This window comes from Carica papaya, chromosome 7, assembly GCF_054855325.1.
Source record: "Carica papaya isolate Zhongbai chromosome 7, ASM5485532v1, whole genome shotgun sequence".
Lineage (NCBI taxonomy): Eukaryota > Viridiplantae > Streptophyta > Magnoliopsida > Brassicales > Caricaceae > Carica > Carica papaya.
The window spans coordinates 26,831,371-26,858,358 of NC_142315.1; the positions used below are offsets into that span (position 1 = coordinate 26,831,371).

The following is a 26,988-nucleotide window of genomic DNA, read 5'->3' on the forward strand; positions in this document are numbered from 1 at the left end:
TAAACGATAATATAAAAAATTTTGAACTAGGATTTATCTTTTATGAAAACAGCATTCAATGCCTATGTACATTTTAAAGAGCTTTCAGAAAAGAAAGCTAAAACAGAAATTTCTTTTAAATACTTCATTAAAGAAAAATATTCTTCTGAATAGTTTTATCTTGTATTTTAGTACAACTACATTCACAAAGTTTTAAGTGCAATAACTATTATATAAATTAAACACTTTGTTGGAATAAATTTAAAATTTTTTAAAAATTTATTTGTAAATTTATAATTATTTTAATTAAAAAATAATAAATTTATCTGAAATAAATGAAAGTTAGTTTATATGAAACTGAAGGTTGAAAATATTCTAAATTCTACAATTTTTAGTAAAATTCAATATATACTGATCAATTTTATGTGAAATTTAAAAAACTTAAATATCTTAATACAATCTAAGTGCACTCTTAATTAAATTTAAGTATGAATTTATAAACAATACACAATTTTTCATTTTGTTGTAAATATAAAAATGTTTTCTCTCCTAATTCAAAAAATAAATAAATGAATAAAAACTGTCACCGGATAAAATAATCATAGTAGATATTAGTTGTGGCCTCCAATATTAGTGACAATCATTTTTTTTACATTTACAAAATAAATGTATATAACAATAAAATTTGAAACCTAATAATTGGTGAACTAGACTACAATCATTATTTATAATTAAATTAGGAAATTTAAAAATTCGTATTAAATAAGTTAAATCCGAAATCAAGCTCATTTACCTATTTTTATTTAAGAAGAATACATCAAATTTAAATTTTTTAATACTCAAAAGTTAAATAGGATTCACCGGGGTTTGTTCTATTTCAAAAATCACATTTTAGCGCAGAAAAAGACGGTTTTATCCACGCCAACTTCGGTTTTCTCATTTTTAACAAACTTGATTGCTGTCGATATGTTTGACCAGATGGTTGGGAGTGGTGGTTGGACAATAACTAAGAAGTGATAAGTGTAACGCGGACTGAGAAGTTAAATTGTTAAAATGCATGCAAGGCGTCGGTTATGGCGTCACTAGCATGCAGGAAAAGTGTTTTGTTATTTTTGTAGGTTATTCGTTTTCACCCACTGACGCGGACCTTAGAGGGGAGGGGTAAGGTTTCAACAATTTAAGTTGTTATTTGGTTTTTTTTTTTTTTCTGGAGCTTTGAGGTCTTCTTGGGGCGCCGATATATCCAAAAAAGGTCGCCCTTAATTCGGTTTTCGTTTTCAAGTATTATTTAATATTCATGGAATACTAACGGACTGTCTATCAAATTGGTTGGTAGTCATGGATTACTATGCTTGATGCAACAAGTTTCATTAGAATGCTGCCTTCCGGGCGTTTGAGAGAGAGTGTTTGTAGCTGGGGATCAACAGTTGCAGAAGAGAGATTCGAGTTCATAGAAAACAGGATGAGAGTCAATAATTTAAAATTAAACGATAAAAAACCGCCAAAACCAAAAACCAGCTATACCGTAATTCAGGAACATGAAAACTGAATAGAAATTATTAAAAATGAAAAACAAGAAATAAGCAGAATTGTAACCATGTGATCATTTTCCTTAACAGGATAAACCGAAAATGGAGTTGGTTAATTAAACAATTAACAAAAGATCAATTCAACAATTCTCCAGCAGCTTTTATGAAGAATATGATCTTTTCCCATTCAAAAGATCACTGAGGTTTTACGTCCATTTCAAAAATAACTACTAAAACATTCTCCCCGCTGCCATTCAAATCATTCAAGCAGTTGACATGATCAATATGCATAACTACACTTGCGATTTATGATCATAGCATAAATCATTCTCATTGCTAAATCATTCTCATGTGAAATGAAAACTGTTTAAGAAGCATGATAGCATTACACTGTTAAAAATTCATACATGAAAGCTCAAATCAGAATTGAATTAAAAAACAGATGATGAAAAATATATGAACTGTTTTCCAGCCCAGATATCTAATAGATTTCTACATATAAAGTCCTTCAGGTACCCCTTCTTTCTTCTTAAACATCACCTTCTCCTTTGCCTTCTTGAAGTCTGCATGTGTCACCTGAAGAACAATTTGCCGATGTTAAAATATAAAATAGCAAGGTGCAAGAATCTCAAGTAGCCAAATGTAGACCAGTTAACAAACTCCTTACTGAAAGATAAGAAGATGGTCATATAAAAGTCCAACAATACCAAAACTTGGCCTTGGATGAATTCAACCGGGTTGCTAATTACAAATAGAAAACTATTCGAATTTTCAACCCACCCACAAGCCAAACCTTCAATGTTGTTTTATAACACATTAAATTATGTAAGATGCATGAAACTGCAAGGGGAAAGTCATTAAGGGAAGTGAACCTTGGTAGGTGTAGGTTGGTGGAAGAGACTGAAAGATGTTTGAAGAGGAACTATGCAGAAGATTTGGAGAACTTTTTGCGCCTAACATCATCAAAGAGTTCAACAAGCTCACTCAGGAAGGGATTAACCCAACACTGGATGAAGCTTATTTCATCTCCAGGTTCATAAGCGGTCTCGATTAAGAACTAAGACCCATCATCAGTCTGAACAAACCACAAAACCTCATTGCATATGAATAAGAACTCTTGCAATCTCAGCATACTGAGGCAGTCATGAGACGCCAAAAAGGTAACTTTCGAACATCCTCTTATTCACACATATTCAGTCCCAAATACTACTCCTGTTGTCCCTAAAAAACCCATGTAACATCACTGACCACAGCCCTGTAAACTCAAATGTTTCTAAATGAAGACCTTTTGAAAACAAGAGGCACAACAATGCTTGTTATAGATGCGGTGAGAAATATTTCCCAAGACATCAGTATAAGGCTCAGCAACTTTTGATGTTATAAGACCTCCGAAAAAAAGAAGATCAACCAGGAAAGGAAGAGGAAACCAAGGAGAATCCACAAGAGGAAACTACAGGAGAGATCTCCCTTCACACATTGGAAAGCCAAGAAGGACGGAGTATAATCATGGTTTGAGGAATCATAGGCACCAGACCTACTTTTATCCTCATTGAAAATGGGAGTACATACACATTCCTCAACTCTCAGGTGGGACAGAGATGTGGGTGCAACTAATCAAGGCTCCAACCCTCTAAAGTGTTGGTAGCTACCGGAGAAGCCTTAATCAGCCAACACCGAACACTATGCTATATTGGAGAATTCATAAAATATTGTTCAAGTCTTTAGAGTGATGGAGTTAGGGTATTATGACACGATTTCGGGAACGGATTGGATGAAAAGCCAAAATCTGGTGCCATTTGATTTTGAGAAAATGCATATCATTCTTAAGGAGGATGGGAAGCCAGTTTCCATACAGGGGGTAAAAGGTGAAGGATTATGAAAGAAGATATCAAATAAAAGGATCGGAAAAGTTGCTCATAAAGGCGCAATAAGGAGGGGGAGGCATGGTGTATTCAATCCAGCATCTAACTCAACCAGAAGAAACTCAGGAGGGAAGTGATGATTAGAAGCTGCTATTACCTGTGATCAACAAATACCAAGAAGTTTTTGAAGAACCTGACTCCTTACTACCGAGAAGAGAGCAAGATCATCCCATTCCTCTAAACCCAGGACACCTCTAATAAACATCAAGCCTTATAGATACCCTTATTTTTAAAAGATGTGAATTGAACAACAAATTGCCAAGATGTTGCACAGCTCATTATTCAACCTAGCCATATTCTGTTTGCCTCTCAAGTGCTCCTAGTTTAGAAGAAATACAGTTCATGGAGATTCTATGCAGATTACTGACAGCTCGATTCAATTATGGTAAAAAAACAAAAAACAAACAAATTTCCAATATTTGTGAATGATTATCTTCTGGACGAGTTGCATGGAGTTGTGATATTTCCAAGGTGGACTTAAGATCAGGCTATCACCAGATTAAGATGATGCCAGAAGACGCATATAAGACAGGCTTTCGAGCGCACAAAATCATGATCTTTGGTTTGACTTATGCACCGGCCACATTTCAGCCCTTGATAAATTAAAATTTCTAGTGCTTTATGAGAACGTTCGTGTTAGTACTTTTTGATGACATTTTGATTTGTAGCAGGACAATGGAGCAATATCTTGAGCACCTAGAAAAAGGTGTTTGAAACACTGAAGCAACACAAGTTGTTTGCATGCAAGTCCAAGTGATGTTTCGGAAGAAGACAAGTTGAATACTTGAAGATATCATCACAAGAGATGGCATCAAGACAAATTCCTCAAAGATTGAGGTCACGGTCACCTAGCCAAACCAACCAATGGTAAAGAGTGGAGGGGCTTCCTCAGCTTGACAGGATACTACAGAAAATTCGTGAAGGGATATATGGCACCATCAGCCAACCCTTGACAGAATTACTCAAAGACACCTTACAATGAAATGACCGGGCAGAGAAGGCCTTCCCAAAGCTCAAAAAAACAATGACTAGTGCCCCTGTTCTTGCCTTGTCCAATTTTGCAGAAACCTTTGTGATAGAAGCCAACGCCTGTAACATGGGAATAGGAGCAGTGCTCACACAAACTGGAAGATTGATAGCATCCCTAAGTAAATCCTTAAGCCAAAAGAATCAAGCTCTCTCAGTCTACAAAAAGGAGTTGCTCACAATTCTCATAGCGGCAACAAAGTGGAGGCAGTATTTTGAAGGAACCAAATTTATCATTAGAACATACCAGCAAAGCATTAAACACCTCATAGAGTAACAGGTCAAGATTTTATGCAGGTTAACGGTATTGTGAAATTAATAGGGCTCCGTTACAAGCTTGTTTGTAAAAGGGGAGCAGAAAACAGATCCTATCCAGGAGGGAGACGCATAAAGAAGGTGAATCGTGTATGACAACATCAACAATTATTCCCAATTAGATGCAGGAGATTCAACAATCATACCAAGGAGATGAAGTGGCTCAAAGCCTCCTACATCACTTGATGTTGACTCCTTTTTCCAAAAACCATATACCTATCAGAAAGAATGTTGGCGTATTAAAGGTTCCCATTTGTAGGAGAAAAGACACAGTTAAGGAAGCAATTGCTACAACACCACCATGATTCACCAATCGGAGGACATTCTGGAGTAAAGGAAACATATAGCAAGTTGAAGCAGGCTTCTACTGGCCTAAAATGAAGCAACAAGTGGAAGATTGGATACGAAAGTGTGAAGTTTGCCAAAGGTGCAAGGCAGAAAACGTGGCTTATCCGGAATTGCTACAACCTCTTAACACTTCTAACAGACCTTGACTGATGTAATAATGAATCCATACGGCATTTGCCAAAATCACAGGGTAAGGACCCCATCCTGGTCGCAGCTGATCAATTTACCAAGTATAGCCATTTCTTGGCCCCGTCGCATCCTTTTATTGCTCAATCGATCGCCAAAATTTTCTTGGATCAAGTTCACAAACTCCACTGAATGCCTAGGTCCATTATCACCGACAAAGATGAAGTGGTTTACCAATCAATTTTGGCAAGAATTGATGAAGACCATGGGAAACAAGCCCCACTATAACTCAACCTTATCACCCACTATCTGATGGGCAAACTGGGAGATTTAATCAATGTATTGAAAACTATTTAAGAGGCATGACTTTCAAGAAGCCTAAGGCATGGTCAAAATGGTTGGGGTTAACAGAGTGGTGGTATAACAACTCTTACCGATCTAGACTAAAGATGCCACCTTTCACGGCCTTATACAGGTGCAATCCTCCATTAATCATTGAAAGAAAAGGCAGGGAAAAAGAGTGGCTAAACTAGAAGAATCGTTGGAAGAAAGATAGGCAATGAACCAAATGCTCAAGGAACAGTTAATAGACTCACAAAAACACATGAAATTTTTCGCTGACAGCAAAGAACTGATAGGCAATTCCCTGAAGGGGCTCTGATGCTATTGAAACTGCAGCACTATCACCAATCCAGTGTAGCAGTTAGATGTCTAAAACCATTTCGCGTTATCAAAAAGACCGAATTAGTAGCCTACAGATTCAAGTTGCCGCAGGAAGCCATAATTCATGATGTATTCCATGTGTCACAACTGAAGAGATATGAAGAGACACCAACCCAAAGAACAGCTCACAGCCAATTATGGATTCAGAAGACCAAGTAAAAATAGAGCCAGAAGAGATATTGCAAAGAAGACCCATCACCCATGAAAAATTGAAACTTTCTCAAGGGGCAATTCCCTCACATTGACCTCACGAGCAAGGTTCATCTCTAAGGAGCGAGAAATGTCAGGAATAAAGCAGGTAAGGAATGAATTATGGTATTTTGAATCTAATTTACCATTAGTTAGTTACTCGAAATATTCTGGGAACATTCATGCCAACCCATGATGACAGCTATTGGTACACTGCTGTCCTTTGCACCAATCATTCTGTCATTTGTACCAATAATTGGTACAATATATGCATGGTGAATACCAGAAACTAGTAATGAAAATATCTAGAATTCAGTCCTCTAAATTCTCCCTTCCCTTTTCTCTCTTTCCCTCTATCTCTCTCCCCCCCCCCCTCTCTCTCTCTCTCCTTGTCCCTCGCTTTTCTCTATTTCCAACCTTACTTTTAGCCCACGACTAAACCCTAATGAGCCAAGAGCCTTACAATTGCATATATGAGTTATTGACCTTTTTGCGTTAATAGATCTACTTATTTTGCAAAGAACTAGAAAGCCTAAAACTTCAATTATTTGCCTACGGGCAGCAGGTTTCATGTCTGGTAATAATTCATTTCTCAAGAAAAAAAAAAAGATAAAAGATGCACAAATAATAAATGCATATGATTATTCAAAATTTCAAATTTGTTCAAATATTACCTTCATGCGGCGCTCTCTTAAAGCAAGCAAACCTGCCTCTGTACAGATGGCTTTAATATCAGCCCCAGAAAACTCATCTTTGGTCATTACAAACTCTTCGAGGTTGACATCATCTGCTAGTGTCATCCTTGACGTATGTATCTGCATCAGAGGAAGAAGCAATTAAAATCTCAACATTAAGGCATAGAACAGCTATTGTACATTCCCCACACAATGCCTTTGGGATAGCACCATATGGAGCTCCAGCTTGGGGCACACAGAACCTGCATTTACCAAAGAGTTTAATCACATCTTGCATAAAGTACCTGAAAAATGCGCCTCCTAGTTTTGATATCTGGAAGAGGAAACTCAATCTTTCTGTCTATTCGTCCAGGACGCAACAATGCAGGATCAAGGCTTTCAATTCTGTTTGTCGCAAGAATTACTTTGACATCTCCTCTTGAGTCAAAGCCATCTAACTGGTTCAGCAATTCCAACATTGTTCTTTGAATCTCCCGTTCACCACCAGAATGTGCATCATACCTAGTTAAATAAAAAAGAATTTAAGAATTACTTGTCACCAGCAACAATATGGCAGTGCTTGATGTTATCATTTATTTCAGTACTGCACCTCTTTGTTCCAACTGCATCTATTTCATCTATGAATACAATTGATGGGGACAGATCATCAGCAACTCTAAAGAGCTCCCTAACTAATTTTGGCCCATCTCCCAAGTATTTCTGAATCAATTCACTTCCAACTACACGCAAGAAAGTTGCTGACGTCGAATTTGCCACGGCCTGTAATAAAAAGACATGGAAATTAATATAATGTTGACAAAAGTTTCCATCAATTAATTAAGTAACATCTGCAATGAATTAGCACAAGTCCCGCGCACTAACTTCTGAAAAGTATGGTAGCATATGCAATATTCATCTTTAGCTACCAAGAAACCTTTTTCTTAGAGACAAACAAGAAACTTGTATATACAAAAATAATCAACATATGGACCATATAACATACAGCCAGAACAGATAAAGACTGGAAAGAAGGAGATAGTGTCGCACCTTTGCTAGCAATGTTTTTCCTGTTCCAGGCTCTCCATAAAGTATGACTCCTTTAGGTGGTTTAATACCAATATCTTCATATAATTCAGGGTGGGTGAGAGGAAGCTCCACAGCTTCCTTAATTTCTTGTATCTGGGCATCCAACCCACCTATGTCAGCATATGATTCCAAAGGAGCCTTCTCAACCTTCATTACAGACACCATTGGATCTACCTCATCTTGAAGAAGCCCAACAACTGAAAGGACCTGAACACAGCATAACCAACAAAATACATGTCAGAGGCCCCATTACAAAATGAGTATCCAAAATATAACCCCGGGAACTATCAACCTACACAATGATAATGGTTGATATGCAAACAAAACGAGCACAAAAAAAGGAAAAATAGAAGTAAAAGGAAAAGTAAAAATAATATATTGCTATCATCCTTTGACCCAAATATCACCTCTACCAGATAAAAGGACCAAAAATTTCCTCTACCAGATATAGCTGCACTGCTGCAACTACAAGCTTAGGAGAAATAAAGTTCTCTGATCTCTTGTATCTCTAATTGCCACAACATTTAGACACCTTGAGCTCTCAATATGCGCCAGTGGAATGAAAATTAAACTTCCAACAAGCAGCACCAACGAATACAAACATAAAAGCAAGTACACTTTGTTGATTAAACAATGAGAAAGTAATCTCAGAAACCCTAAATCTAGGGTCTAAATCCCTTAGGAGCTACCCATTTCATCTCAAAAAAATCCATCCACAGCAATCAAAAGCACTATCCGAACGCTAGAAACCCAAAAATGATCCCAAATAGATTATCCGATAGAAAGCAAGCAAGCAACCGTTTGTAAAAGCGAATAGCGTATCCAGTGATTCCATTTCCGACATGCTTGTTAACAGTAAACCCTAACTAAGATAAGAAACTCTACTCGAAGGCAAAAAAAGATACCTTATTGTGCATGAGAATAGCGCATCCAGGCTCGAGCTGGTCCTTGTCGACAAATGACAAGATCCCCACATAATACTCGGGCCCAACAGAAGAAGAGACGATGGCGTGATTCTCGTCGATCAATTCCTCCAAATTGCCGACGCTCATCGGTGAACCCCGAAGATCATCGACCTTAGACCTGTCCTCCTCGTTCTTCTCCTCCTGGGGTTTTAGTCTTTCCTGATTGGTGACGAACTCTTCTTCCATCAACAGGTAATCCTTTATGCGCTCCAATTTCAAAAGCCTGAGCTTACACTTAGTCAATGGCGTCACAGTGGGGAGCCTTGCTGCGGCCTCGGGACCTTTCTGCTTCCGCTGTTTGCGGCCGACACGAGAAGGAGGAGCCGCCGGCTCGAACTTCTTGTCCTTCTTGTTGTCGGGATCGTTCTTGCGGTCGCCTGGTAGACCACCCTGCCGATTGAGGCCGCCGGATGAGCCCTGACCCATTGCTAGCGGTTCAGGAGTTTATCGAGAGAATTGAGTGTGAACAGTGGTAACGGAGCTTTTGCTTCGGATTCGAGGCCGCGATAGATTGCGCAGAGCTTTATTGGGGAACAAGCAAGCTACACACCTTTTGGTAGCGGACAAAAGCTGAAATGTGTCCATGGATCTAAACCGGGTCATACTCGGGTTTACCGAGAAAGCGAATAATAATATATTTTTTAAATTCTATTAGCTAAAAATAATAAATAATAAAATTATAAATAATTGAGTTAATTTAAATTGATATCCTATAATTTCTTTTTATTTTATTTTTGATGTTAAAATGAAAAAGACTGATTTGCTCTTTATAAAATCTAAAATACTTTAAATTCAAAATATAAATTTGTCTAAATCAACTCAATAATAAATATATTTACATATAATATATCTATATATAATTAAAATCATACTCTCACCCAAAATTTAAGGATTGAAGTTTGCAGTGAGCAGAGTTGCGGCTGTGTCCATAGGGTTTTTTCATATGCTAAATGAATAAAAAGACTTACTAATAGTTTTGTTTTAGTTTTGAATAGTTTAAATTATAATATGAAAAAAAAAATCTTATTTAACTCAATAAATTGAATTCAAATTTGTAACTATCCAAATAGAAAGTTCATCAACATATTTATTTATATAATAATAAATTAATTATACTTTATATGTTTTATAAAACTATAACATTTAACTAATTTCATATATTATTATATTTTGAATTTATATTAAATAATATTTATAAAAAATTAAAATAAAATTAGGCAATAAAATATAAATTTAACTGTTTGTCAAGTCTATCATGTAACAGCCCAAACATTTATACTAAATAATAATATCGAAATTTATAAATTAATGAAAGCAGTTTACTAATTTTTTGTTATATTCTTTGCACAGTTTAATTAAAATATTCAATATGAATACAATAATATTTTTTAAAAAATTAAAAACGTAAAAGAGAGAAAAATGCAAATTGAAGACCTAATGTAATTAACCTCCAATGCGTAACTGGAGAAAAGCGAGAGACAACTTTTTTATAACTTTTTATTGTTCAGAATTCAGATATTGGTCGTTCTAATATGAAATTATTGATAATTTAAGGAGATGAGCTACACTAACTCAGTAAAAATATCAACATTTTACTATCGATACGAAAAATCAAATGTTTGTAAAAAATCGTAAAACAACCAATGAAATTATTTTTTCTTTTTAAGTAAATTCATTTAATTTGAAAACGTTAATTTCATACTCAACTTTAAATTCTCAAATAACACTTATGAAGGAAATAACTAAGATAGCAGTACATCTTAATTATAAGAGTCCAACAATAATCAAGTTTTACTATTTTACTAACTTACCGGTTCCGCTTGAGCCCTATAGGGGTTCCCATTATATGTGGATTAAGTATTCGTTTTACTAATCAACTAGTCATCCTCATACCTCGTCGGGTAATGGGTGATAAACATATAACTACTTCAATATTTCGTCCGGTATAAGTGTAATCAAAATAATTTTCAACCTCCTTTCGATATGAGACTTCTTAACCCATTCAATTTAGAGTAACGTCCACAGTAGGGTTACCTTATGTACCAGATCCGTACACCATTTTCTATGACATTCGGTAAACCCTTTGGTTGAATAATATTACTTTACACATACATCTCCACATCACCATTTAGCCACCAAATACATGCAATATTCCCATTTTATGATTACAAAATATAAGATGATAATTTAATAGATAATATAAATTAATACTTAATAATGCGAAAAAACGTAATTACGACCTTCATTTCAAACCAAATTAACGAATAAAGATAAGAACGATTGAATAACTAATAGACAAGAAAGTAATTAAAACTAATAAATTAAAGTAACGAAGTAACAATAAACAAGCAAAGCAATGTAGAAATAAATAGACAACACATATAACTAAGAACAATTATACATTAACTGGTTATTAGCTCCATTGATGAGCTGCATTAATTTAATAAAAAGGTTGCTGAAATTTATAATTTTTTATTTATTATTTATTAGACTTTAATTTAACTATAACGAAAGAAAAGTTGAATGATTTTTACTTCGACTTGGTGTTCAGAACACCATATTTTTCACTGCACTTTTCGACGGTTCCTGATTATCATATTTTTTGGGTTTTTTTGCAAAAATAAAAAACACACGTCAAATATCATGAAAATACATGAAAAAAATGCCAAAAGGATTAAAATTCTCCTAAGGGCTGGTTTAGGGTTCCGGTACGGCACCGTCGTGTTCTAGTGCTAGCTCTACCGCCTATGGTAGTTCCTCCTCTCGATCAGGCCAGTTTCGATCGGTTATGTGCGAAATCCTGCGAAATTCAGGGTTATATAGCCTCTGTTGGCGGAAAAAAGAAAAAAACTGAAACTTACCGGCGATTTAGAATTTTCGATGTGGCGGCTCCACCGTTCATCCATCGCGGTCGCAAATTTCCTTCAGTTACCCTGCACTGAAAACACGATAGGAAAACAATGGTCAAAAAATAGAAGGGAATAGAAAGAGAATTCGGGCTCACATGAGGAGTTTTTGGTTTCGGGTACGGCAGCTTGACCAAGCTCCACCCTCTATTTATGACTTCTCATTTGGCCTTTTGGTGCCGATAAGGGTTTGAGGTGGTTTAAAATCGAAAAACTAAGCAAACAGAAAGAAAAAACTCACATTCCGACTTCAACAACGAGTTCTGGTGGTACAATAATGGTGGTCAGCTTCTCTTCTAGCCGCCCTTATTCTCATAACCAACGAACCGATTACGACTAGGGTTAAGGTTTTAGTGGAATAGGAGCTTAAATAATCATCTTCCTTCTATCCGAACCGTCTGTTTGGACCCTTGTGGCCCAATCTCCACGGTCAAATCTGACTTATTTGGAAAGTGAATCAGAGCTGTTTGATCCAATACACGTAAATTGTTCGATCACACCTGAAGGAAAAACGAATCTGGGCCGTTCGTGTGTGCATGAGTGAATCCGGACTATTGGATTGGTTGGCACGCGGATCACCGATGTGGCTTCCCATGTGGAATGCATATATGTGTGTTTGCCACGCGGCACACAGCGACTGACTGTGCTGCTGTTGTGACCGTCTTACGTGATAATTTTTTTTTTGTTTTTGTACTTCTGCCATAATTTTTCAATTTTATTTTTAAATATGTTCTTCCTCACGCGCAAAATATATATATTTTTTAAAATTTTAAGAAAACTTAAATTTAAAAATTTTTAAATTATTATTAATATAAATTTAATCATTCCAAACTTAAATTATGGGCTCGAAGCGTTACATATCAACTCTAATATCACATGATTTAAATTTATCTAAATTTAGGTTAAACCTTGTTTAAGCTTAATGTTGTATTAAAATTGTTTAATAAATTTTAAATTTTATGTATTTTATGTAAGTCGAATTTAAGTTTAAAAAATATTTTAACCAATATTCAAGTGAAGTCTATCTTGACATGGCTAAAAGAAAATTAGTCAAACATTTTAGTATTTGACCGAGTTGGATTTGTTGCCATTCTTGGTTGAGAGAAGACAAAAAAAGCATTAGGGAATGGTGAAAGGGAAAGAGTGTCGGGCAGGTGAAGACTAAAGGTTATATATATATATATATGTATATTTTTTATTGTTAAAATTTTAGTTTTTTTTAAACTTGATTATAATATATATATTATTTATCAGGCAGATTTTTTCTTTTAATTTATAAAATATTAAATCAGATTTTTATCTCATAATTAATATAATTAAAAAAATTTGTCAATCATGAGATATTTATTTTAACTAAATATATAATGATATGTTGATATTAAACACAATTTGATCAGTGCAGGCATATCATTACATGTTAAGATTAAATACAACTTTGATCATTGTATTTATACTGATATTATTGGATCATGAAATCAAATATTATAAGCTGTTTACTTCAAATACAATAATAAAATAGTAAATTTTATATTATTAGTTAAATTTAAGCTCAAAATTTTAAAATAAAGTACAAAAATATTAACTATTAAACTACATTATTAATGGTATTTCTTATATAGTTATAAGAAACTCATATTACTTACCAATTAACATAATTATCTAACTAAACTAATCAATTAATATGGTCAAATAGACCAAATCTCATTTGACTTTTTTTTTAAAAGAGAAAAGAAATTGAAGAAGCACGGCTAGAAGATTAATAATATTAAGTTATCAATAAATTAGAGCCTTTTTTTCATTTAAAAAAAATTAATCAAAGCCTTTATACTATATTGGGCTTGACTCCAGGCCCACCCATTATAAGACCAATCTTGCGTAGAAGCAAAATTTTCTGTATTTCCAATTTTATTTTACTAATTTTCCTTTTCGGATAAAAACAAAAAATTCTATACATCCTGGAAAAGATTTACAATATATATATATATATATATATATATATATTTAAGCTGATAAACCGATCCAGAAATTAGTGGCCACCAGCCTATCATCTCACAAACCCAACCTCTCGATAAACCCAAAACCCCATTGTTACCATGCGTCTGACCACAAGATCTCGAAGCCCAACAAGCCATTACAATACTCATGGCCGCCGAGGCAACATTGGTCGTGTTCGGTAGCTCTACAGGTTTTCCTCTCCTCTGGCGCCACTCAGCACAGCCGATTTCTTCAAAGCTCGCATTTTATACCAGCAAGCCGACTGGAAGAAGAAACGCACAGCCTACTTCCATGGCTGCTTCTACTGCTAACAAGGTGATACCAGCTGTCATTATCGGCGGTGGACGGGTGGGAAGGGCCCTGCAGGGTTTGGGCGACGGTCAAGATTTGCTGGTTAAGAGGGGTGAGTCTGTGCCTCTTGATTTTGAGGGTCCCATTTTGGTTTGCACAAGGAACGATGATCTCGACGCTGTTCTGGAGGTTACTCCTCGGTCTAGATGGAACGGTAACCCCTCCGTCTCCAATTTTGGTTTCAAGAAATTTCGAATCAGTATTCATGGTTTTCGTTAGTTGCGATGGCAAAAAAAAGTTATGCCAAGCTTGCTCAACTGCTATAACAAATTTATTGTGATTCGTATTGTCACGGCGAGTTGTGAACTTGCAGGTTTTTGTTAAGTTCTCTTCTTGAATTATCAGAGCCGGAATTCTGCATTCCCTTAATGCTGTAATTTATGGATGGTTTATGGGTATGTTGTTTTTTTTTTCTTTACATGTGATCCAATCCATCAGATTTGGTTTTCTTCCAAAATGGGATGCTGGAGCCGTGGCTAGAGAGTAAAGGTCTGAGTGATGCAGACCAAGTGCTTGCTTATTTTGCTGTATCAAAGCTCGGGGAACCTCCTGTGGATGGGAAGACTGATACCAATCCTGAAGGTTTGACTGCAGCATATGGAAAGTGGGCTTCTGCTGTAGCTGCAAGATTACATTCTGGAAACCTTTCTTGCAAGGTAAAGCATGCATTATCTGTTATTTTGAATGGGAATGAGACTGGTTTTAAGTTTCAACCGGGTTTCCTATTTCTTTTGTGTTTTTACAGAAATTATGATATTGACATGGGGTCATGTTGTCCAGGTTCTTGAGAAGGAAGCATTTCAGAAACAAATGTTGGAGAAACTTATTTGGATTGCGGCATTCATGCTTGTCGGAGCTCGTCATCCTGGTGCAACTGTGGGTGTTGTGGAGAAGGAATTCCGATCTGAGGTGAGGCTGGTTTTGCAATCGATTGATTTAAATGGCATGCAAAGAGGGATTTTCATTGAAATTTTACCACAATTAGGTTAATGAGTATGTTTCCTTTTTTGGTTTAATTAGAGATAAACCTTAGTTTTAACTGTTATTTATGCTTTTAGGTCTCTACCCTCATTGAAGAACTTGCATCTGCAGCAGCAGCAGAAAAAGGTTTTTCATTTGAAGAAGGCATAGTTGAAAGATTATGTGCCTATTCCCGAGCTGTTGCCCACTTCCCAACAGCGGTCAAAGAGGTACAGGGTTCCGTTTCCGTTCATGGTTGACGTTTACATTTAAAAATTTTAAGATCTTACTGACTGAAAGAGTTTGTTCCACATGCATCTACAGTTCAAATGGAGGAATGGCTGGTTTTATTCACTCTCAGAGAAGGCCATTGCAGAAGGAAAACCTGATCCTTGTTCCTTGCACACTGCATGGCTCAAAGAGCTAAAAGTGATATAAATGATCAACTCACCGTATCTGCAATTTAGAATTGCTTTTGAGATAAACAGGTTACGGATGAAATCTAGTTTCAGTTTTCAGAGTATCTGATGTGTAGAAGAGTTGTATATCCTGTTAAAGATTTTGATATTAATATGGTCTCTATGATTGGCCATTTATAGGGAAGAATATTCGAGATTGTTTTTTCTGTCTCCCTCTCTCTTTCCCTATCGCATCAAGACAAGTAACCAAATTCTATAAACTATATGTAATTAAGCAATGCATACATGAGTTGATCCAAGCGTGTTGCTCAACACTGTTGTAATGCATACTTGTGTTTGTTTCGTTCACCGTAACATTTCTTATTATGGTTTTTTTTTTGCCAAATATGTTTTGTTGCAGGAGAAACAGACGAAGCACCGTGGGATCAAATTCTTGGAATTGACGGTTTCCAAAGGGATAGACAGTATCTATTTGGTAATTTGTCTTTATATGCTACCGATGCTAATCAATATATCTGATGCGATTAAGATATTTTCGGGTTTAGTATCACAGTGAATGGATGGCCTTAAGCCCCCTTAAGATATCATACCTTAACTTCAATATCAAACAAGCCATCTGGGTAGTATCTGTTAGTGCAATCGTCTAAACTTAAGCTTGGACAGAACTCGAAGATTAAGTTGTAGAAGACTTCGTCTTCGTTTGAAGGTCTTGGTCACTTCATCACCAAAGTATTTAATTGTAAATTATGGTGAAGCAACAAAAGCTGTTTTTGCTGTGGAGATAGTTATAAAAGTAACGAAAATAAATGTGTATTTCTCTCCTTCACAAGAAAGACTTTAAGGAGAAAAAGTATACAACTTTATGTTTGAATTCTGTCCAGGCTTAAATTTGTATAATCCCGTCTGGAGACTATCCACATGACTCTCCTGGTATTGAAATTAAGGTTTCCACCAAGAATATGTCAAGAGGAGCTTAAGGCCATCCGTGAAAGATGTATTATTCACTGTCCTGTTAGACCCCGAAAATGTGTTGCTGATTTCAGATATATTGATCCGCAGTTTTTGGAATCAACTTAAGAGTTTTAATGTTTCTGTTTACATTAAGGTTGTATCAAATTATTGGTTTGTTGATAGGAATAATTGCTTGGCCAAATTACAAAGAATAACATTTGATTTAGCATTGTTAAGAAAAAAAGCTTCAAATAACTTGATAATTTTAGGGTTCTTAATCATATTAATCAAAAGTGAATTCGAGAGCATAACAAACTTAATAAGTTTTGAAACTTATAACGATTTTGTTCAACAAAAAATTACCGAAAAATCATATCTTGAAGCTTATTTTTCTCATTTTTTAAGAAAAAACTGGCCTTTCTTTTGTTCAACTTTGAGCTAGCAATTCGGTAACGATCGCATAAAAATTCTTTGTGGAGTAGCACATGAAATATTCGACAAAAGGACGCAAAGGACTAGGACCTTTCTATAAATGCACACCGCTATTCCTTAATAACGAGCAAAACGACACCGGATAGCCAAAACTACACCACCAGACAAAACAGAAATTTTCACCAGTTCAACTCTTTAACGGAATTTTTTTGGCGGTTCTCCCACTTGTCTCGTTATGACTGGAGCCACCTTTCCTTGCCTCGCGTGAAACATCACGTGAAAGTGAGCTGACACAGCTATCACGCTTCCGCGGTGCGCGTGACGTTTACTATCCAGGCATTATATAATACCTGGATAACCAATTAAGTTAGGATCCTAAAAGATAATCGTAACGTAGTCAAATATATAAATAGACGTTATTAAATTTAAATTTTAATTACATAAAAATATTAAATGTAACGTAGTCAATATATATATACATTTATAAAATATATACATATTTAAAATTTTAAATAAAAAATAAAATATTACTTAATATTAATTACGAATATATATTATAAAAAGATAAAATTTCAAGTACCACTCATTCAAATTTTGAAATATAAAAATAAGAGTTAATGTAATAGTTATATTTATCTATATTTTATGTAGAGATAAAATTTTAAAATTATTTATTTAATTTTAAAATATAAAATAGAATTTGAATTCTAATTAACTACAAATCATAACCTTCAATAATTTTTAAATATAAAATAAATTTAATTATATGTTAAAATTTTTAAATATAAAAATAGAATTAAAATTTTAATTAACTACAATTTTTAATTATGTAATTAATTATTAAAATTATAATCCATATAGATATCTACTATTAATCTAAAGTTTATATTTAATTTACTAAATATTTTGTGATTTTTTTTTACTAACAATTGTTAAATTTAGAATTAATTTAATATATGTTAAATATATAAGTATAATTAAATAAATAAAATATAAAAATGAAATAAGGGTATTATTATGTATGAATTGCATGAATCACAACAATTAGTTGATAGAAATACAGAAAATTTTGGTTATTGCTGGATTTTATTAGATAATTATGTGATGATAAATAGAAATTTTGTGATGATTTTTCCTATTTCTCGGAGCATGAAAAATATAAATATTAAAAGTTAAAAAGAAACGGAAAACGCAGAAAATCAACGCGCGAGGCAGGAGCGTACAATTTCAGAAGAGAAAGCATATACCCGAGGAAGGAGATGATAAATAGAAAGATGCCGAGCGAACCCAGAAACCAGGTAGTGCCACGTGGAATACTACCTGGCGTACAGAGCCATCGCATCTTTCCCTTTGCAAACTCACCCTTCTCTCTCTCTTTCGCCTAGCTCGCTCTCTCTCTCTCTCTCTCTACCCGTCTATGGCGTTCCTTCTCCATCCTTATTCATTGTTGTCATCTTCGTCGTCTTCGTCTTCGTCTATCATCATCACCATCACCATCACCATCTCCATAATCACAGGACATTTCTGTAACTTGCATATGTTTTTTTTGAATTGCTAACAGAACACTTTCTCTGTCTCTATTATAGATCGACCTTCCGTTTCCTATTTTGGATAGAAAAAGCCTGCAGAGGAGACAGAAAAATAGGGAGACATTGAATTTGGGGGAAGGATTTTTTTAAGCCGTTTTTGGAACTTTCTGCTGCGATTTCAAGTACTTTCTTTTTCTTTTTCTTCGTTTTAGGGAATTAGCTGATTTGGTTATTTCCTGTATCGATCTTCGCACGAGAAATTTTTGGTTTTGAGCCAATTAATTATGCCCAGTTTCCATTTTGGAGCCTGATAAAGGGCTTGGTATTGTTATTTTTATTTAATCTCTGATTTATTCTAGGTTTTTTTTTTGGCTGACAGTTATCCTGGTGAGACTTTGATGAATTCTGGTGCTATGCATAGTTTCCAGGTGGAGAATAGACTCAATTGATTTGTTAGAATCACTGATTTTAGTATGATTATCGTCTTTTGGACTAAATCCTGATTTCAGAGAACTTTTAGATGCTGCGTGGTGCGAGTGGAAATTCCCATGTGTAATAAGGAAATTGATAATCAGCAGCACCATAATCAGAGTGTCTCTTTGATGGATTCTCCTTCCGCAAACTCAACCTCTGCAACTGGTTCAAATGAGGAAACTCCACGGGTTAAGTTCCTGTGTAGTTTTTTGGGTAGTATATTGCCTCGACCCCAGGACGGAAAACTGCGTTATGTAGGTGGGGAAACTCGAATTGTGAGCTTGCCACGAGATATTAGCTATGAAGATTTAATGGCTAGGATGAGGGAGCTGTGTGAAGGTGCAACAGTTTTGAAGTACCAACAGCCAGATGAGGATCTTGATGCCTTGGTTTCAGTTGTGAATGATGATGATGTGACGAACATGATGGAAGAGTATGATAAGTTGGGATCCAGTGATGGGTTCACTAGGCTTAGGATTTTCCTCTTCTCACATCCTGATCATGATGGTTCCTCGCATTTTATTGATGGGGATGAAAGGGAGACTGAGAGGAGATATGTGGATGCTCTGAATAATTTGAATGATAATTTGGATTTTAGGAAGTTGCAGCTACTCGACTCTCCTTCTATCATTCCTCCTGATGAAATTCATGCAGCAGAGCAGTTCTTTAACACAATGAGTATTGAGGGAAGTCTTCATAGTCAGAGAAGCTGCGAGATGCCTATGACACAGTATAACTTGCATCACCTCACAGTTCCTCACATGGGATCGGGGCAACATCAGCAACCGATTACTCAAAGATATAATGAAATGGATGGCACTTGGAGTCCTGCTTATTATTCTCCTAGGCATCATGCCCCCCTTGATCCAAGATCAATAGCAGAATTCCCATCTTCACCTTCATCAGCACGGTTTCGTGTGCCATTTGGGGAATTACCAGATAAAGGCTTGGATAGACTCCCTGATGAGTATACACGGCAGCAAACAAATCATCATCCCACGTATGACCACCAACCACACCCTGACAATGTAATGTGGATGCCAGCTGGAAGCATATCAGGTGATAAGAATGGGTTTCCTGGAAATATACTCAATGGTCCTGCTGTATATGAAGGCACTGTTTGTGACCATTGCCGCGTTACATTCCATAGAAATCAACCACCTTCGGAGCAGCCTAACATGGGAAATGGACTTCCGCAGATACCTATTCCAGCTGCAGAGTGCCCCCCTAATAGAGAGTCTTTTAAAATGAATACAGATGCAAAATTTCATCATGGCATTTACCCTAAAGATCATAATGATCCTCGATGTGTTTACAGTGAAACTTACAGTCATGAAAGGGGATGGATTCTGCCACATCCACTGAATCCTCGGGTTGAGGAAACAAGGGCGCAAATCTCCAGCTCTGGAAGAGTGAATGATCATTATTTAGTTGACGGTTCTGGCATGAATTTCCCTATTGGGCATGGTAATTTAGTGGATGGTCATCCTATATCATCGAATTATGTCCCTCACAGAGCTGGACCTGAAATGTCAACTGATGGCTTTCATGATCCAACTTTGACTGCTCATGCCCACTTGCATGTTCCTTCTGCTGAAGAACGTGCGGTTCGATATGGGAATTATTCGTATGCTCATGGGGCAGATAATGTTTATCCAGTTTCACATGGACATGGACATCCACAAACATTATGGAGAAATATTCCAAACCATGTTTCTGGTGCTCCCTCTTATGAAGCATCTGGCTTACCTCCTCAAGTGAATGGCACAGTTAATCCAACTTTACTCCGTGCTCCAGCGGAGGGCAGCACGAGGTTTCGTATTGGACTGGATAATCAAAATCCTTGGATAGACCAATCACAAAAAATGTTGGGTTATGATGGAATATCTGTCCCTGAACCTTCGTATGTTCATCCTAGTAAGCTGAACCCGACCCGTCATAGTCAAGAAGCTTTACATCAATTTACTCCAGATCTGGTTCAATCCCCAGTTGAGGTGCTAAATCTTGCCCCTCATACAGACCCTTCACAACCATTGGATCCTTCATCAGCTTTGATTCGCAATAAATTGGATCCAGAATCAAGAAGTAATAGTCATGTTGCTGAAGTAGTAGGGACAAAGGAAAGCAGTTTTCTTGGAGAAGATAGAGGAGACAAGGCAGAAAATCTTGTGGAAACCGTTGAAGATTCTGACGTACAGGGTGTGCCTTGTCCAGAAAAGCCTGGGATGGTTTCTAAAGAGTCTGTTTCCTCAAATTGCTTGAAACCTGCTGAAGTGCATGATGGTGCTCTAGAACTAGGTGAAAAAGATCATAGTGCTCCTCTTGAAGATGCAAAGCTATCTGTTAACCGTTTGAGTTTCCTGCCTGAGTTGATTGCTTCTGTTAAAAAAGCAGCTTTAGAAGAGGCTGAGGAGGTGAAAGCCAATGCTGAAGAAAATGTTGATTCTGTAGAACACAACTTGGTAGAAAAAGAAGTAGCTTTAAACAAATCAGAGCCCTTGGTGAGAAATGAGAACAAATTTCTTTGCTTAGGATACTTGTTAGTATATTTTACCTTACCTTCTTTTATGTTGGTCTGCTTTTTAGAATGCTCAAGGCGATTTGGAGCTGGATTCTGATACTGACAGTACAAGCATTTCAAAAATTGAACCAACAAAAGCTGAGGCGGAAGCTATTGCCCGGGGATTGCAGGTTTGTGTTTTATTTAACTGCCATATTTGATATACATTCTTTGATATTTTCTCATCTCGGACATATTTGGTCTATTTATTCATCCTTCCTTGTGATTCATCATGATTAGTCCTGAAAGTGTGCTCATTATCGTTTCAGACTATAAGGAATGATGATTTGGAGGAGATCCGGGAATTAGGTTCTGGAACATACGGTGCTGTTTATCATGGAAAGTGGAAGGGTTCTGATGTAGCAATCAAGAGAATAAAAGCTAGCTGCTTTGCTGGAAGACCTTCTGAAAGAGAACGTCTGGTAGTATCAATATCTTCTTATCTTTCTTCCTTAAGAGATTGGTGAAAATTTTTGAAGTAGTCTAAACCCTAGTAAATACATCAAATACTAATCCTGGATTAGCATTTTCTTGTAATTTCAACCACAGGGTGTTTCTATGCCATCGAAGTCTCAGTTTTTACTCCAATATACTTATTCGGGAAGATATATATATATAAAATAATTAGTTTGTAAGTCCAAGGAGCAATCACCATCAGTTTCGAACTAGAGCATGCATTTTCTTTTTAATTCTATAATTCTGAGTTTAACTTTGGGACTTATTTCAAATGATGGATACCATGCAAAATGGGGATAGGGGTGACTATTTCCTTGACCTTTGTTAATCATGAATACCTTTCCGGTATTTCTATCATGTCCAGTATCCAGACATCAACTTATTATTATTTATATGACATGTTTGCTATTTATATATGAAATTGGAGATAAAACCTTTTCCTATGTTATATGTTACTTATTTATCATTTATATGATATTAATATCTGTTGATGTATGTGTGTATTTGTTCATATGGTTGTCATTGGTAATTGTTTTTGTTTTGCTTTTGCAGATTGCCGATTTTTGGAAGGAGGCGTTAATGTTGAGTTCACTGCATCATCCGAATGTTGTTTCTTTCTATGGGATAGTTCGTGATGGTCCTGACGGATCTTTAGCAACTGTAACAGAATTTATGGTTAATGGATCATTAAAACAGTTCCTGCAGAAGAAGGATAGGTATTCATCCATCTAGATGGCTTTTTACTGGGTTCACAGTTACTATATTTTTTGTTTTATCAATTTTAGTAGATCATAATCTTTCCTGAAGTCTGAAGGAAGGAATATTCTCAAAAGAACATGTAAGGAATATTTACAAATTACATTTTAAATATAGAATGCATGACCTTAGATTCTCATTTTGCAGAACTATTGATCGTCGCAAAAGGCTCATCATAGCAATGGATGCTGCATTTGGAATGGAATACTTGCATGGAAAAAACATTGTGCATTTTGATTTGAAGTGTGAAAATCTGTTAGTGAATATGAGGGATCCTCAGCGTCCTGTGTGTAAGGTGTGCTGAAACATATCACATTGATTCAGATTTGACATATTGTTGTACATGTTATAGATATAACATATATGCATCTAAATACGGGTAGAGCTTTTGCCTCTTGAACATGAATTCTGTCACCAGCTTGTCAAGTTTGTGGTTGTGTGTGATAATTTCATCTTGTGATGGTTCTTTAGATTTTGTTTGTTATCATACTCAATCACCATGTTTCAGAATTTCCCTTTGAAGTAACAATAGAAGTTTCTTCCAGTCACATCAATTTGAAACTTACTTAAGCTGGGTGTGTGCTCTTCTAGATTGGTGACTTGGGCTTATCTAAGGTGAAACAGCACACTTTAGTGTCAGGAGGTGTTCGTGGAACTTTACCCTGGATGGCACCTGAGCTTCTGAGTGGAAAAAGTAATATGGTAACTGAAAAGGTAGTGTCAGATGTTATTACTTCTGGTGTAAGTCTTACAATTTTCAGCCATATAAGTTTGTCTCCTTTAGTTTGTCTAAAGATACACAACATAAGCACTTTTGCAGATATAACATATATGCTGCATTTGGTTCAATTCTATGAAATTATAGTCAATTCTTAGTTCTAATTTGCATATTAATTTTATTATAGATAATCCATACATAATTTGTTGCATTTGAATTTTCAGTACTACACTTTAATTTTTTGATGGTAGGAATTCAATTTCTATCTTAAAAAGTGATCTTGAATTTCTACATCATGAAATTTAAAGTAGGGGGTTGATAACTCAAACATCACAAACTTCATCCTAATAATGCATGTTAAAATTAATATGAGAAATTAGGAAGATGAGGAATTAAACCAAAATGGAACCATTTTTATGTATTATAAAATGTTGATTTCTTTTAAAATCTGTTCTGTAGATTGACGTTTACTCGTTTGGGATTGTTATGTGGGAATTGCTTACGGGGGAGGAACCATATGCAGATATGCATTGTGCTTCTATAATTGGTAAGCATGAAAATATCGTACACTTGATATTCTGTTAAACTTAATGTGTTTTATTTTTTTTTCCCCTCGTAAATCCTTGTTTAAAGTATGCCTTGCATGATATGATTGCTTACCACAGGAGAAAAATGGTTGCCTTTGAAATTTATTTCTGTGTTGACTTATTTATTAGTTGTTAGATGTAGGCTGTATATTTTCCAACTTGTTATTGGTCAGATTTAACTAAAGAATGAACCCTGGATGAGCATTAAGCCCATTGATAGCTTAGTTAACTGAAAAGGAAATGCGTGCACCACTCTTGAGGATGCATCAGAGTTAAAGAGCTTATCGAGTTCTATTTTGTAAAAATGTTTCTTATTGTCAAGAAGGATCTCCTTGAAACACTCCCTCCCATTTTCTTTTATTTTCTACTATAATTTCCAAAATTCTGTATTTGCTGAAAAGACAAATCTGAATTCTAAAACCAGGAAAAAAAAAACATTATGCTTTTCATTATAATACACAATTTGGGAACTGGAAAAAAAAAACAGATGTGCTCTCTGCCAGGGTTCATCATCATGTTAGCTGACTCAATTAGTGCCTTTAATTCATTAATGATTCAATTGCTAGATAATCCTCAGTTAATATTTATATGCATGATTAGAACATAGTCTGTTGAATTTAAATTACTCCCATGGTCACCTTGTACTCAGACAACAGGAATTTAGTTTCTAACTTCCAAGGAGAGGAATGAATTTGCACAGTTGAGAAATTCAAGGTGGAATGGTGGTAATTCAAACACAAGAAGTTATATTTTGTTATATATACACATAGATGATAACTGAAATAAGAATTACAATTAAGAATAGAATGAAAATAAACCAAATGCATCATGAGATCAATGTATATTGTTGACAGTTTTTGTTTGATGCTATTTGCCTCCACTAGTCTTTGAGACATTTGGAGGATTAGCTACACTCCAGGCTCTCCTATATATTATGCTTTGGAAGAGGGGAAGAGATAAAAGTGAGGAAAATAAAGAGGAATGTACAGTCAACCGCCATTTGATTAGTGTTTGAACGTCTTAAAATCCTTTCATTCTGATTGCAGGAGGTATTGTGAACAATTCATTACGTCCAAATATTCCATCATGGTGCGATCCTGAGTGGAAGGCTTTAATGGAAAGTTGTTGGGCCTCTGATCCTGCAGAGAGGCCATCATTTTCGGAAATTTCTCAGAAGCTGAGGAACATGGCTGCTGCAATCAATGTGAAATAACTCTGGTTCTGGCAGTCAATCTCAATCCTTGCAGTCTCAAGGGAAAAATGGAAAATAAATCTAAAAAAAAGCATAGATATTGCAGTCTAAGGCACCTATTGATTTTTTTTTAAGTATAGGGAGGCCTATTATGTAACACTATGCATTGGTTCATTTTCGACGAACCTCCTGTAGTACTGCCAGTCAATTCATGGTATCTTTTCATATGGAGTGCGACTTGAACCACTTTAGGTTGGATTATACCGAGAAGACTACGTAATGCATGGAAAGGGGACCATGCGTGTAGACAAGAATGTGAGTTGTATTTGTTTATCATTACGTAATCTTGAATGTTATATTTCATATATTCCTGATAATGACAGGTGATTTTGACTTCTTCGACAGGATTTTTCAATTTTGCTTTGATTGGAGATGGTGGTACTATAGGTGAATCCAACCCATCATTCCAGGTGGAACTTTCCTTTTGAAAGGATTTGTATATAACTTAGTGGTGATCACAATGTTCTAAACTTTATCAGAGGAGTAGAATAATGCAAGTGAAGATTTATGACAAAACTAGGATTTTAGTTTGTCATAATTCCTTGTTTTGTTTCCTTGAATTTTGCTTGACAGAATCTTCATCCTTATATGTCAATATATAATCCGTTATTCGAGATGTAAAATGTACGCTGATATTCTGCAAGGAGGTCGCTGAATAAACCATTCTATCTTTTGGACCAGAATTTCTGTCCTGCAGCTCCTCATTTTTCTTTTTTTTTTTATTTTATTTTATTGTGATGGCATGTTACTGTTGATCAGTTTATTTAAAACACAATGTCTTAGTTTATCGATGTAGCTGGTTTAAAAGTAACCATACCAGTCAATTTTTGCATATTCCATGGTCAACGGTGTTATGGAAAGGCTAAAAATTTCTATTTAATACAAAAAAAAAACATAATTTTTTCACTTTATATTTATTTTTGTATGTGTTTATATATTATTGTGAATGAAATGAATAGAATTTTTTTTATAAAAAAAAAAAAGAATTAAAAACTGAAGTAAGTTAAGACGTAATAAAATTAGTGAGTGAGGGATAAAGATAAAACTATGTTTGGTGCTGTGGTTATGACCCACATCAACTGAACCAAGAACACAATTGAATTAGTTTATGTAAGAGGAGTGTATTGACGGGTTGACTTTATACCTGTTGTTGAGATTCTTGTGGCCATTGAAGCAGATCTTTTGTGAGCTTAAACAAATTAAGAGCATGCTTATTGCTAATGATTAAACTAAGGAGGTGAAGTAGGAAGCATGGCATCACCAACTCTTCTAAGGTAACCCAAATCCTCAAGGTCAAATTGTATGACACCACCATCCTCATTCTATTATTATTTTTTTGGGGGTATCTCTAGAAACTGTTGTTAGATATACATACATATATATATATATATATATATGTTTAAATACCTAATACGCGGGGAAGAGAGAGACCTTTTGTTTGGAGGTCAAAGTTTACATGAACATTTGACTTTTACACGTGTCTAAGAATGATTTGTTAGTTACCATTTTACTAGTCCTTGAAGTCAACTACAGTTATCAATGTAAAAGTGAAAATGGATTAGGAATTGAGAATTTGAAGAGTGTTTATTCGCTGGGCTGAATGCATAAAAAATGTTTATTTACTTATGTGATTAATATTTTATTTTAAGTAATTAAATGTTTAACGTCCTTAATTAGATTTTTCAATTAATTTTTGAATTTACACTTATATTAGATAATGATAATATATGAAATATTGTGCATTGTATTAAGTTTAAGTG

The 26,988-nt window shown here is 35.3% G+C and overlaps 3 protein-coding genes across 8 annotated transcripts; 2 read left to right on the top strand and 1 right to left on the bottom strand.

The window, feature by feature from the left end:
- Nucleotides 1–1,794: 1,794 nt before the first annotated feature.
- Nucleotides 1,795–9,424, bottom strand: LOC110811054 (26S proteasome regulatory subunit 4 homolog B). The gene is made up of 6 exons (XM_022037426.2): nt 8,823–9,424; nt 7,879–8,124; nt 7,442–7,611; nt 7,137–7,353; nt 6,832–6,972; nt 1,795–2,084 (listed from the first exon to the last, which is right to left on the bottom strand). Exons 1-6 carry the CDS (start codon nt 9,306–9,308, stop codon nt 2,001–2,003), a joined length of 1,344 nt encoding a protein of 447 aa, XP_021893118.1. The 5' UTR covers nt 9,309–9,424; the 3' UTR covers nt 1,795–2,000.
- A 4,381-nt stretch (nt 9,425–13,805) lies between these two features.
- Nucleotides 13,806–16,051, top strand: LOC110811115 (nuclear protein). 3 transcript variants are annotated; one of them, XR_002539081.2, is made up of 6 exons: nt 13,806–14,288; nt 14,573–14,790; nt 14,915–15,043; nt 15,193–15,324; nt 15,419–15,582; nt 15,914–16,051. XR_002539081.2 is itself a non-coding variant. In XM_022037498.2 (5 exons), the coding sequence occupies exons 1-5, from the start codon at nt 13,931–13,933 to the stop codon at nt 15,530–15,532; spliced, it is 951 nt and encodes a 316-aa protein (XP_021893190.1). In that variant the 5' UTR covers nt 13,806–13,930; the 3' UTR covers nt 15,533–15,719. The 3 variants fall into 3 exon arrangements, 2 of the variants coding, with proteins under 2 accessions (XP_021893190.1, XP_088063077.1); XM_022037498.2 differs by lacking the exon at nt 15,914–16,051 and having other exon boundaries at nt 15,419–15,719; XM_088206951.1 differs by lacking the exon at nt 15,914–16,051 and having other exon boundaries at nt 14,155–14,447; nt 15,419–15,719.
- A 2,072-nt stretch (nt 16,052–18,123) lies between these two features.
- LOC110811072 (kinase superfamily with octicosapeptide/Phox/Bem1p domain-containing protein) lies at nt 18,124–25,911 on the top strand. 4 transcript variants are annotated; one of them, XM_088207328.1, is made up of 11 exons: nt 18,124–18,607; nt 18,805–18,853; nt 18,935–21,400; nt 21,486–21,590; nt 21,729–21,881; nt 22,468–22,631; nt 22,819–22,966; nt 23,263–23,385; nt 23,849–23,936; nt 25,023–25,483; nt 25,574–25,911. In XM_088207328.1, the coding sequence occupies exons 2-10, from the start codon at nt 18,824–18,826 to the stop codon at nt 25,187–25,189; spliced, it is 3,444 nt and encodes a 1,147-aa protein (XP_088063454.1). In that variant the 5' UTR covers nt 18,124–18,607; nt 18,805–18,823; the 3' UTR covers nt 25,190–25,483; nt 25,574–25,911. The 4 variants fall into 4 exon arrangements, with proteins under 4 accessions (XP_088063454.1, XP_088063456.1, XP_088063455.1 ...); XM_088207330.1 differs by having other exon boundaries at nt 18,946–21,400; XM_088207329.1 differs by having other exon boundaries at nt 18,805–21,400.
- Nucleotides 25,912–26,988: the final 1,077 nt, after the last annotated feature.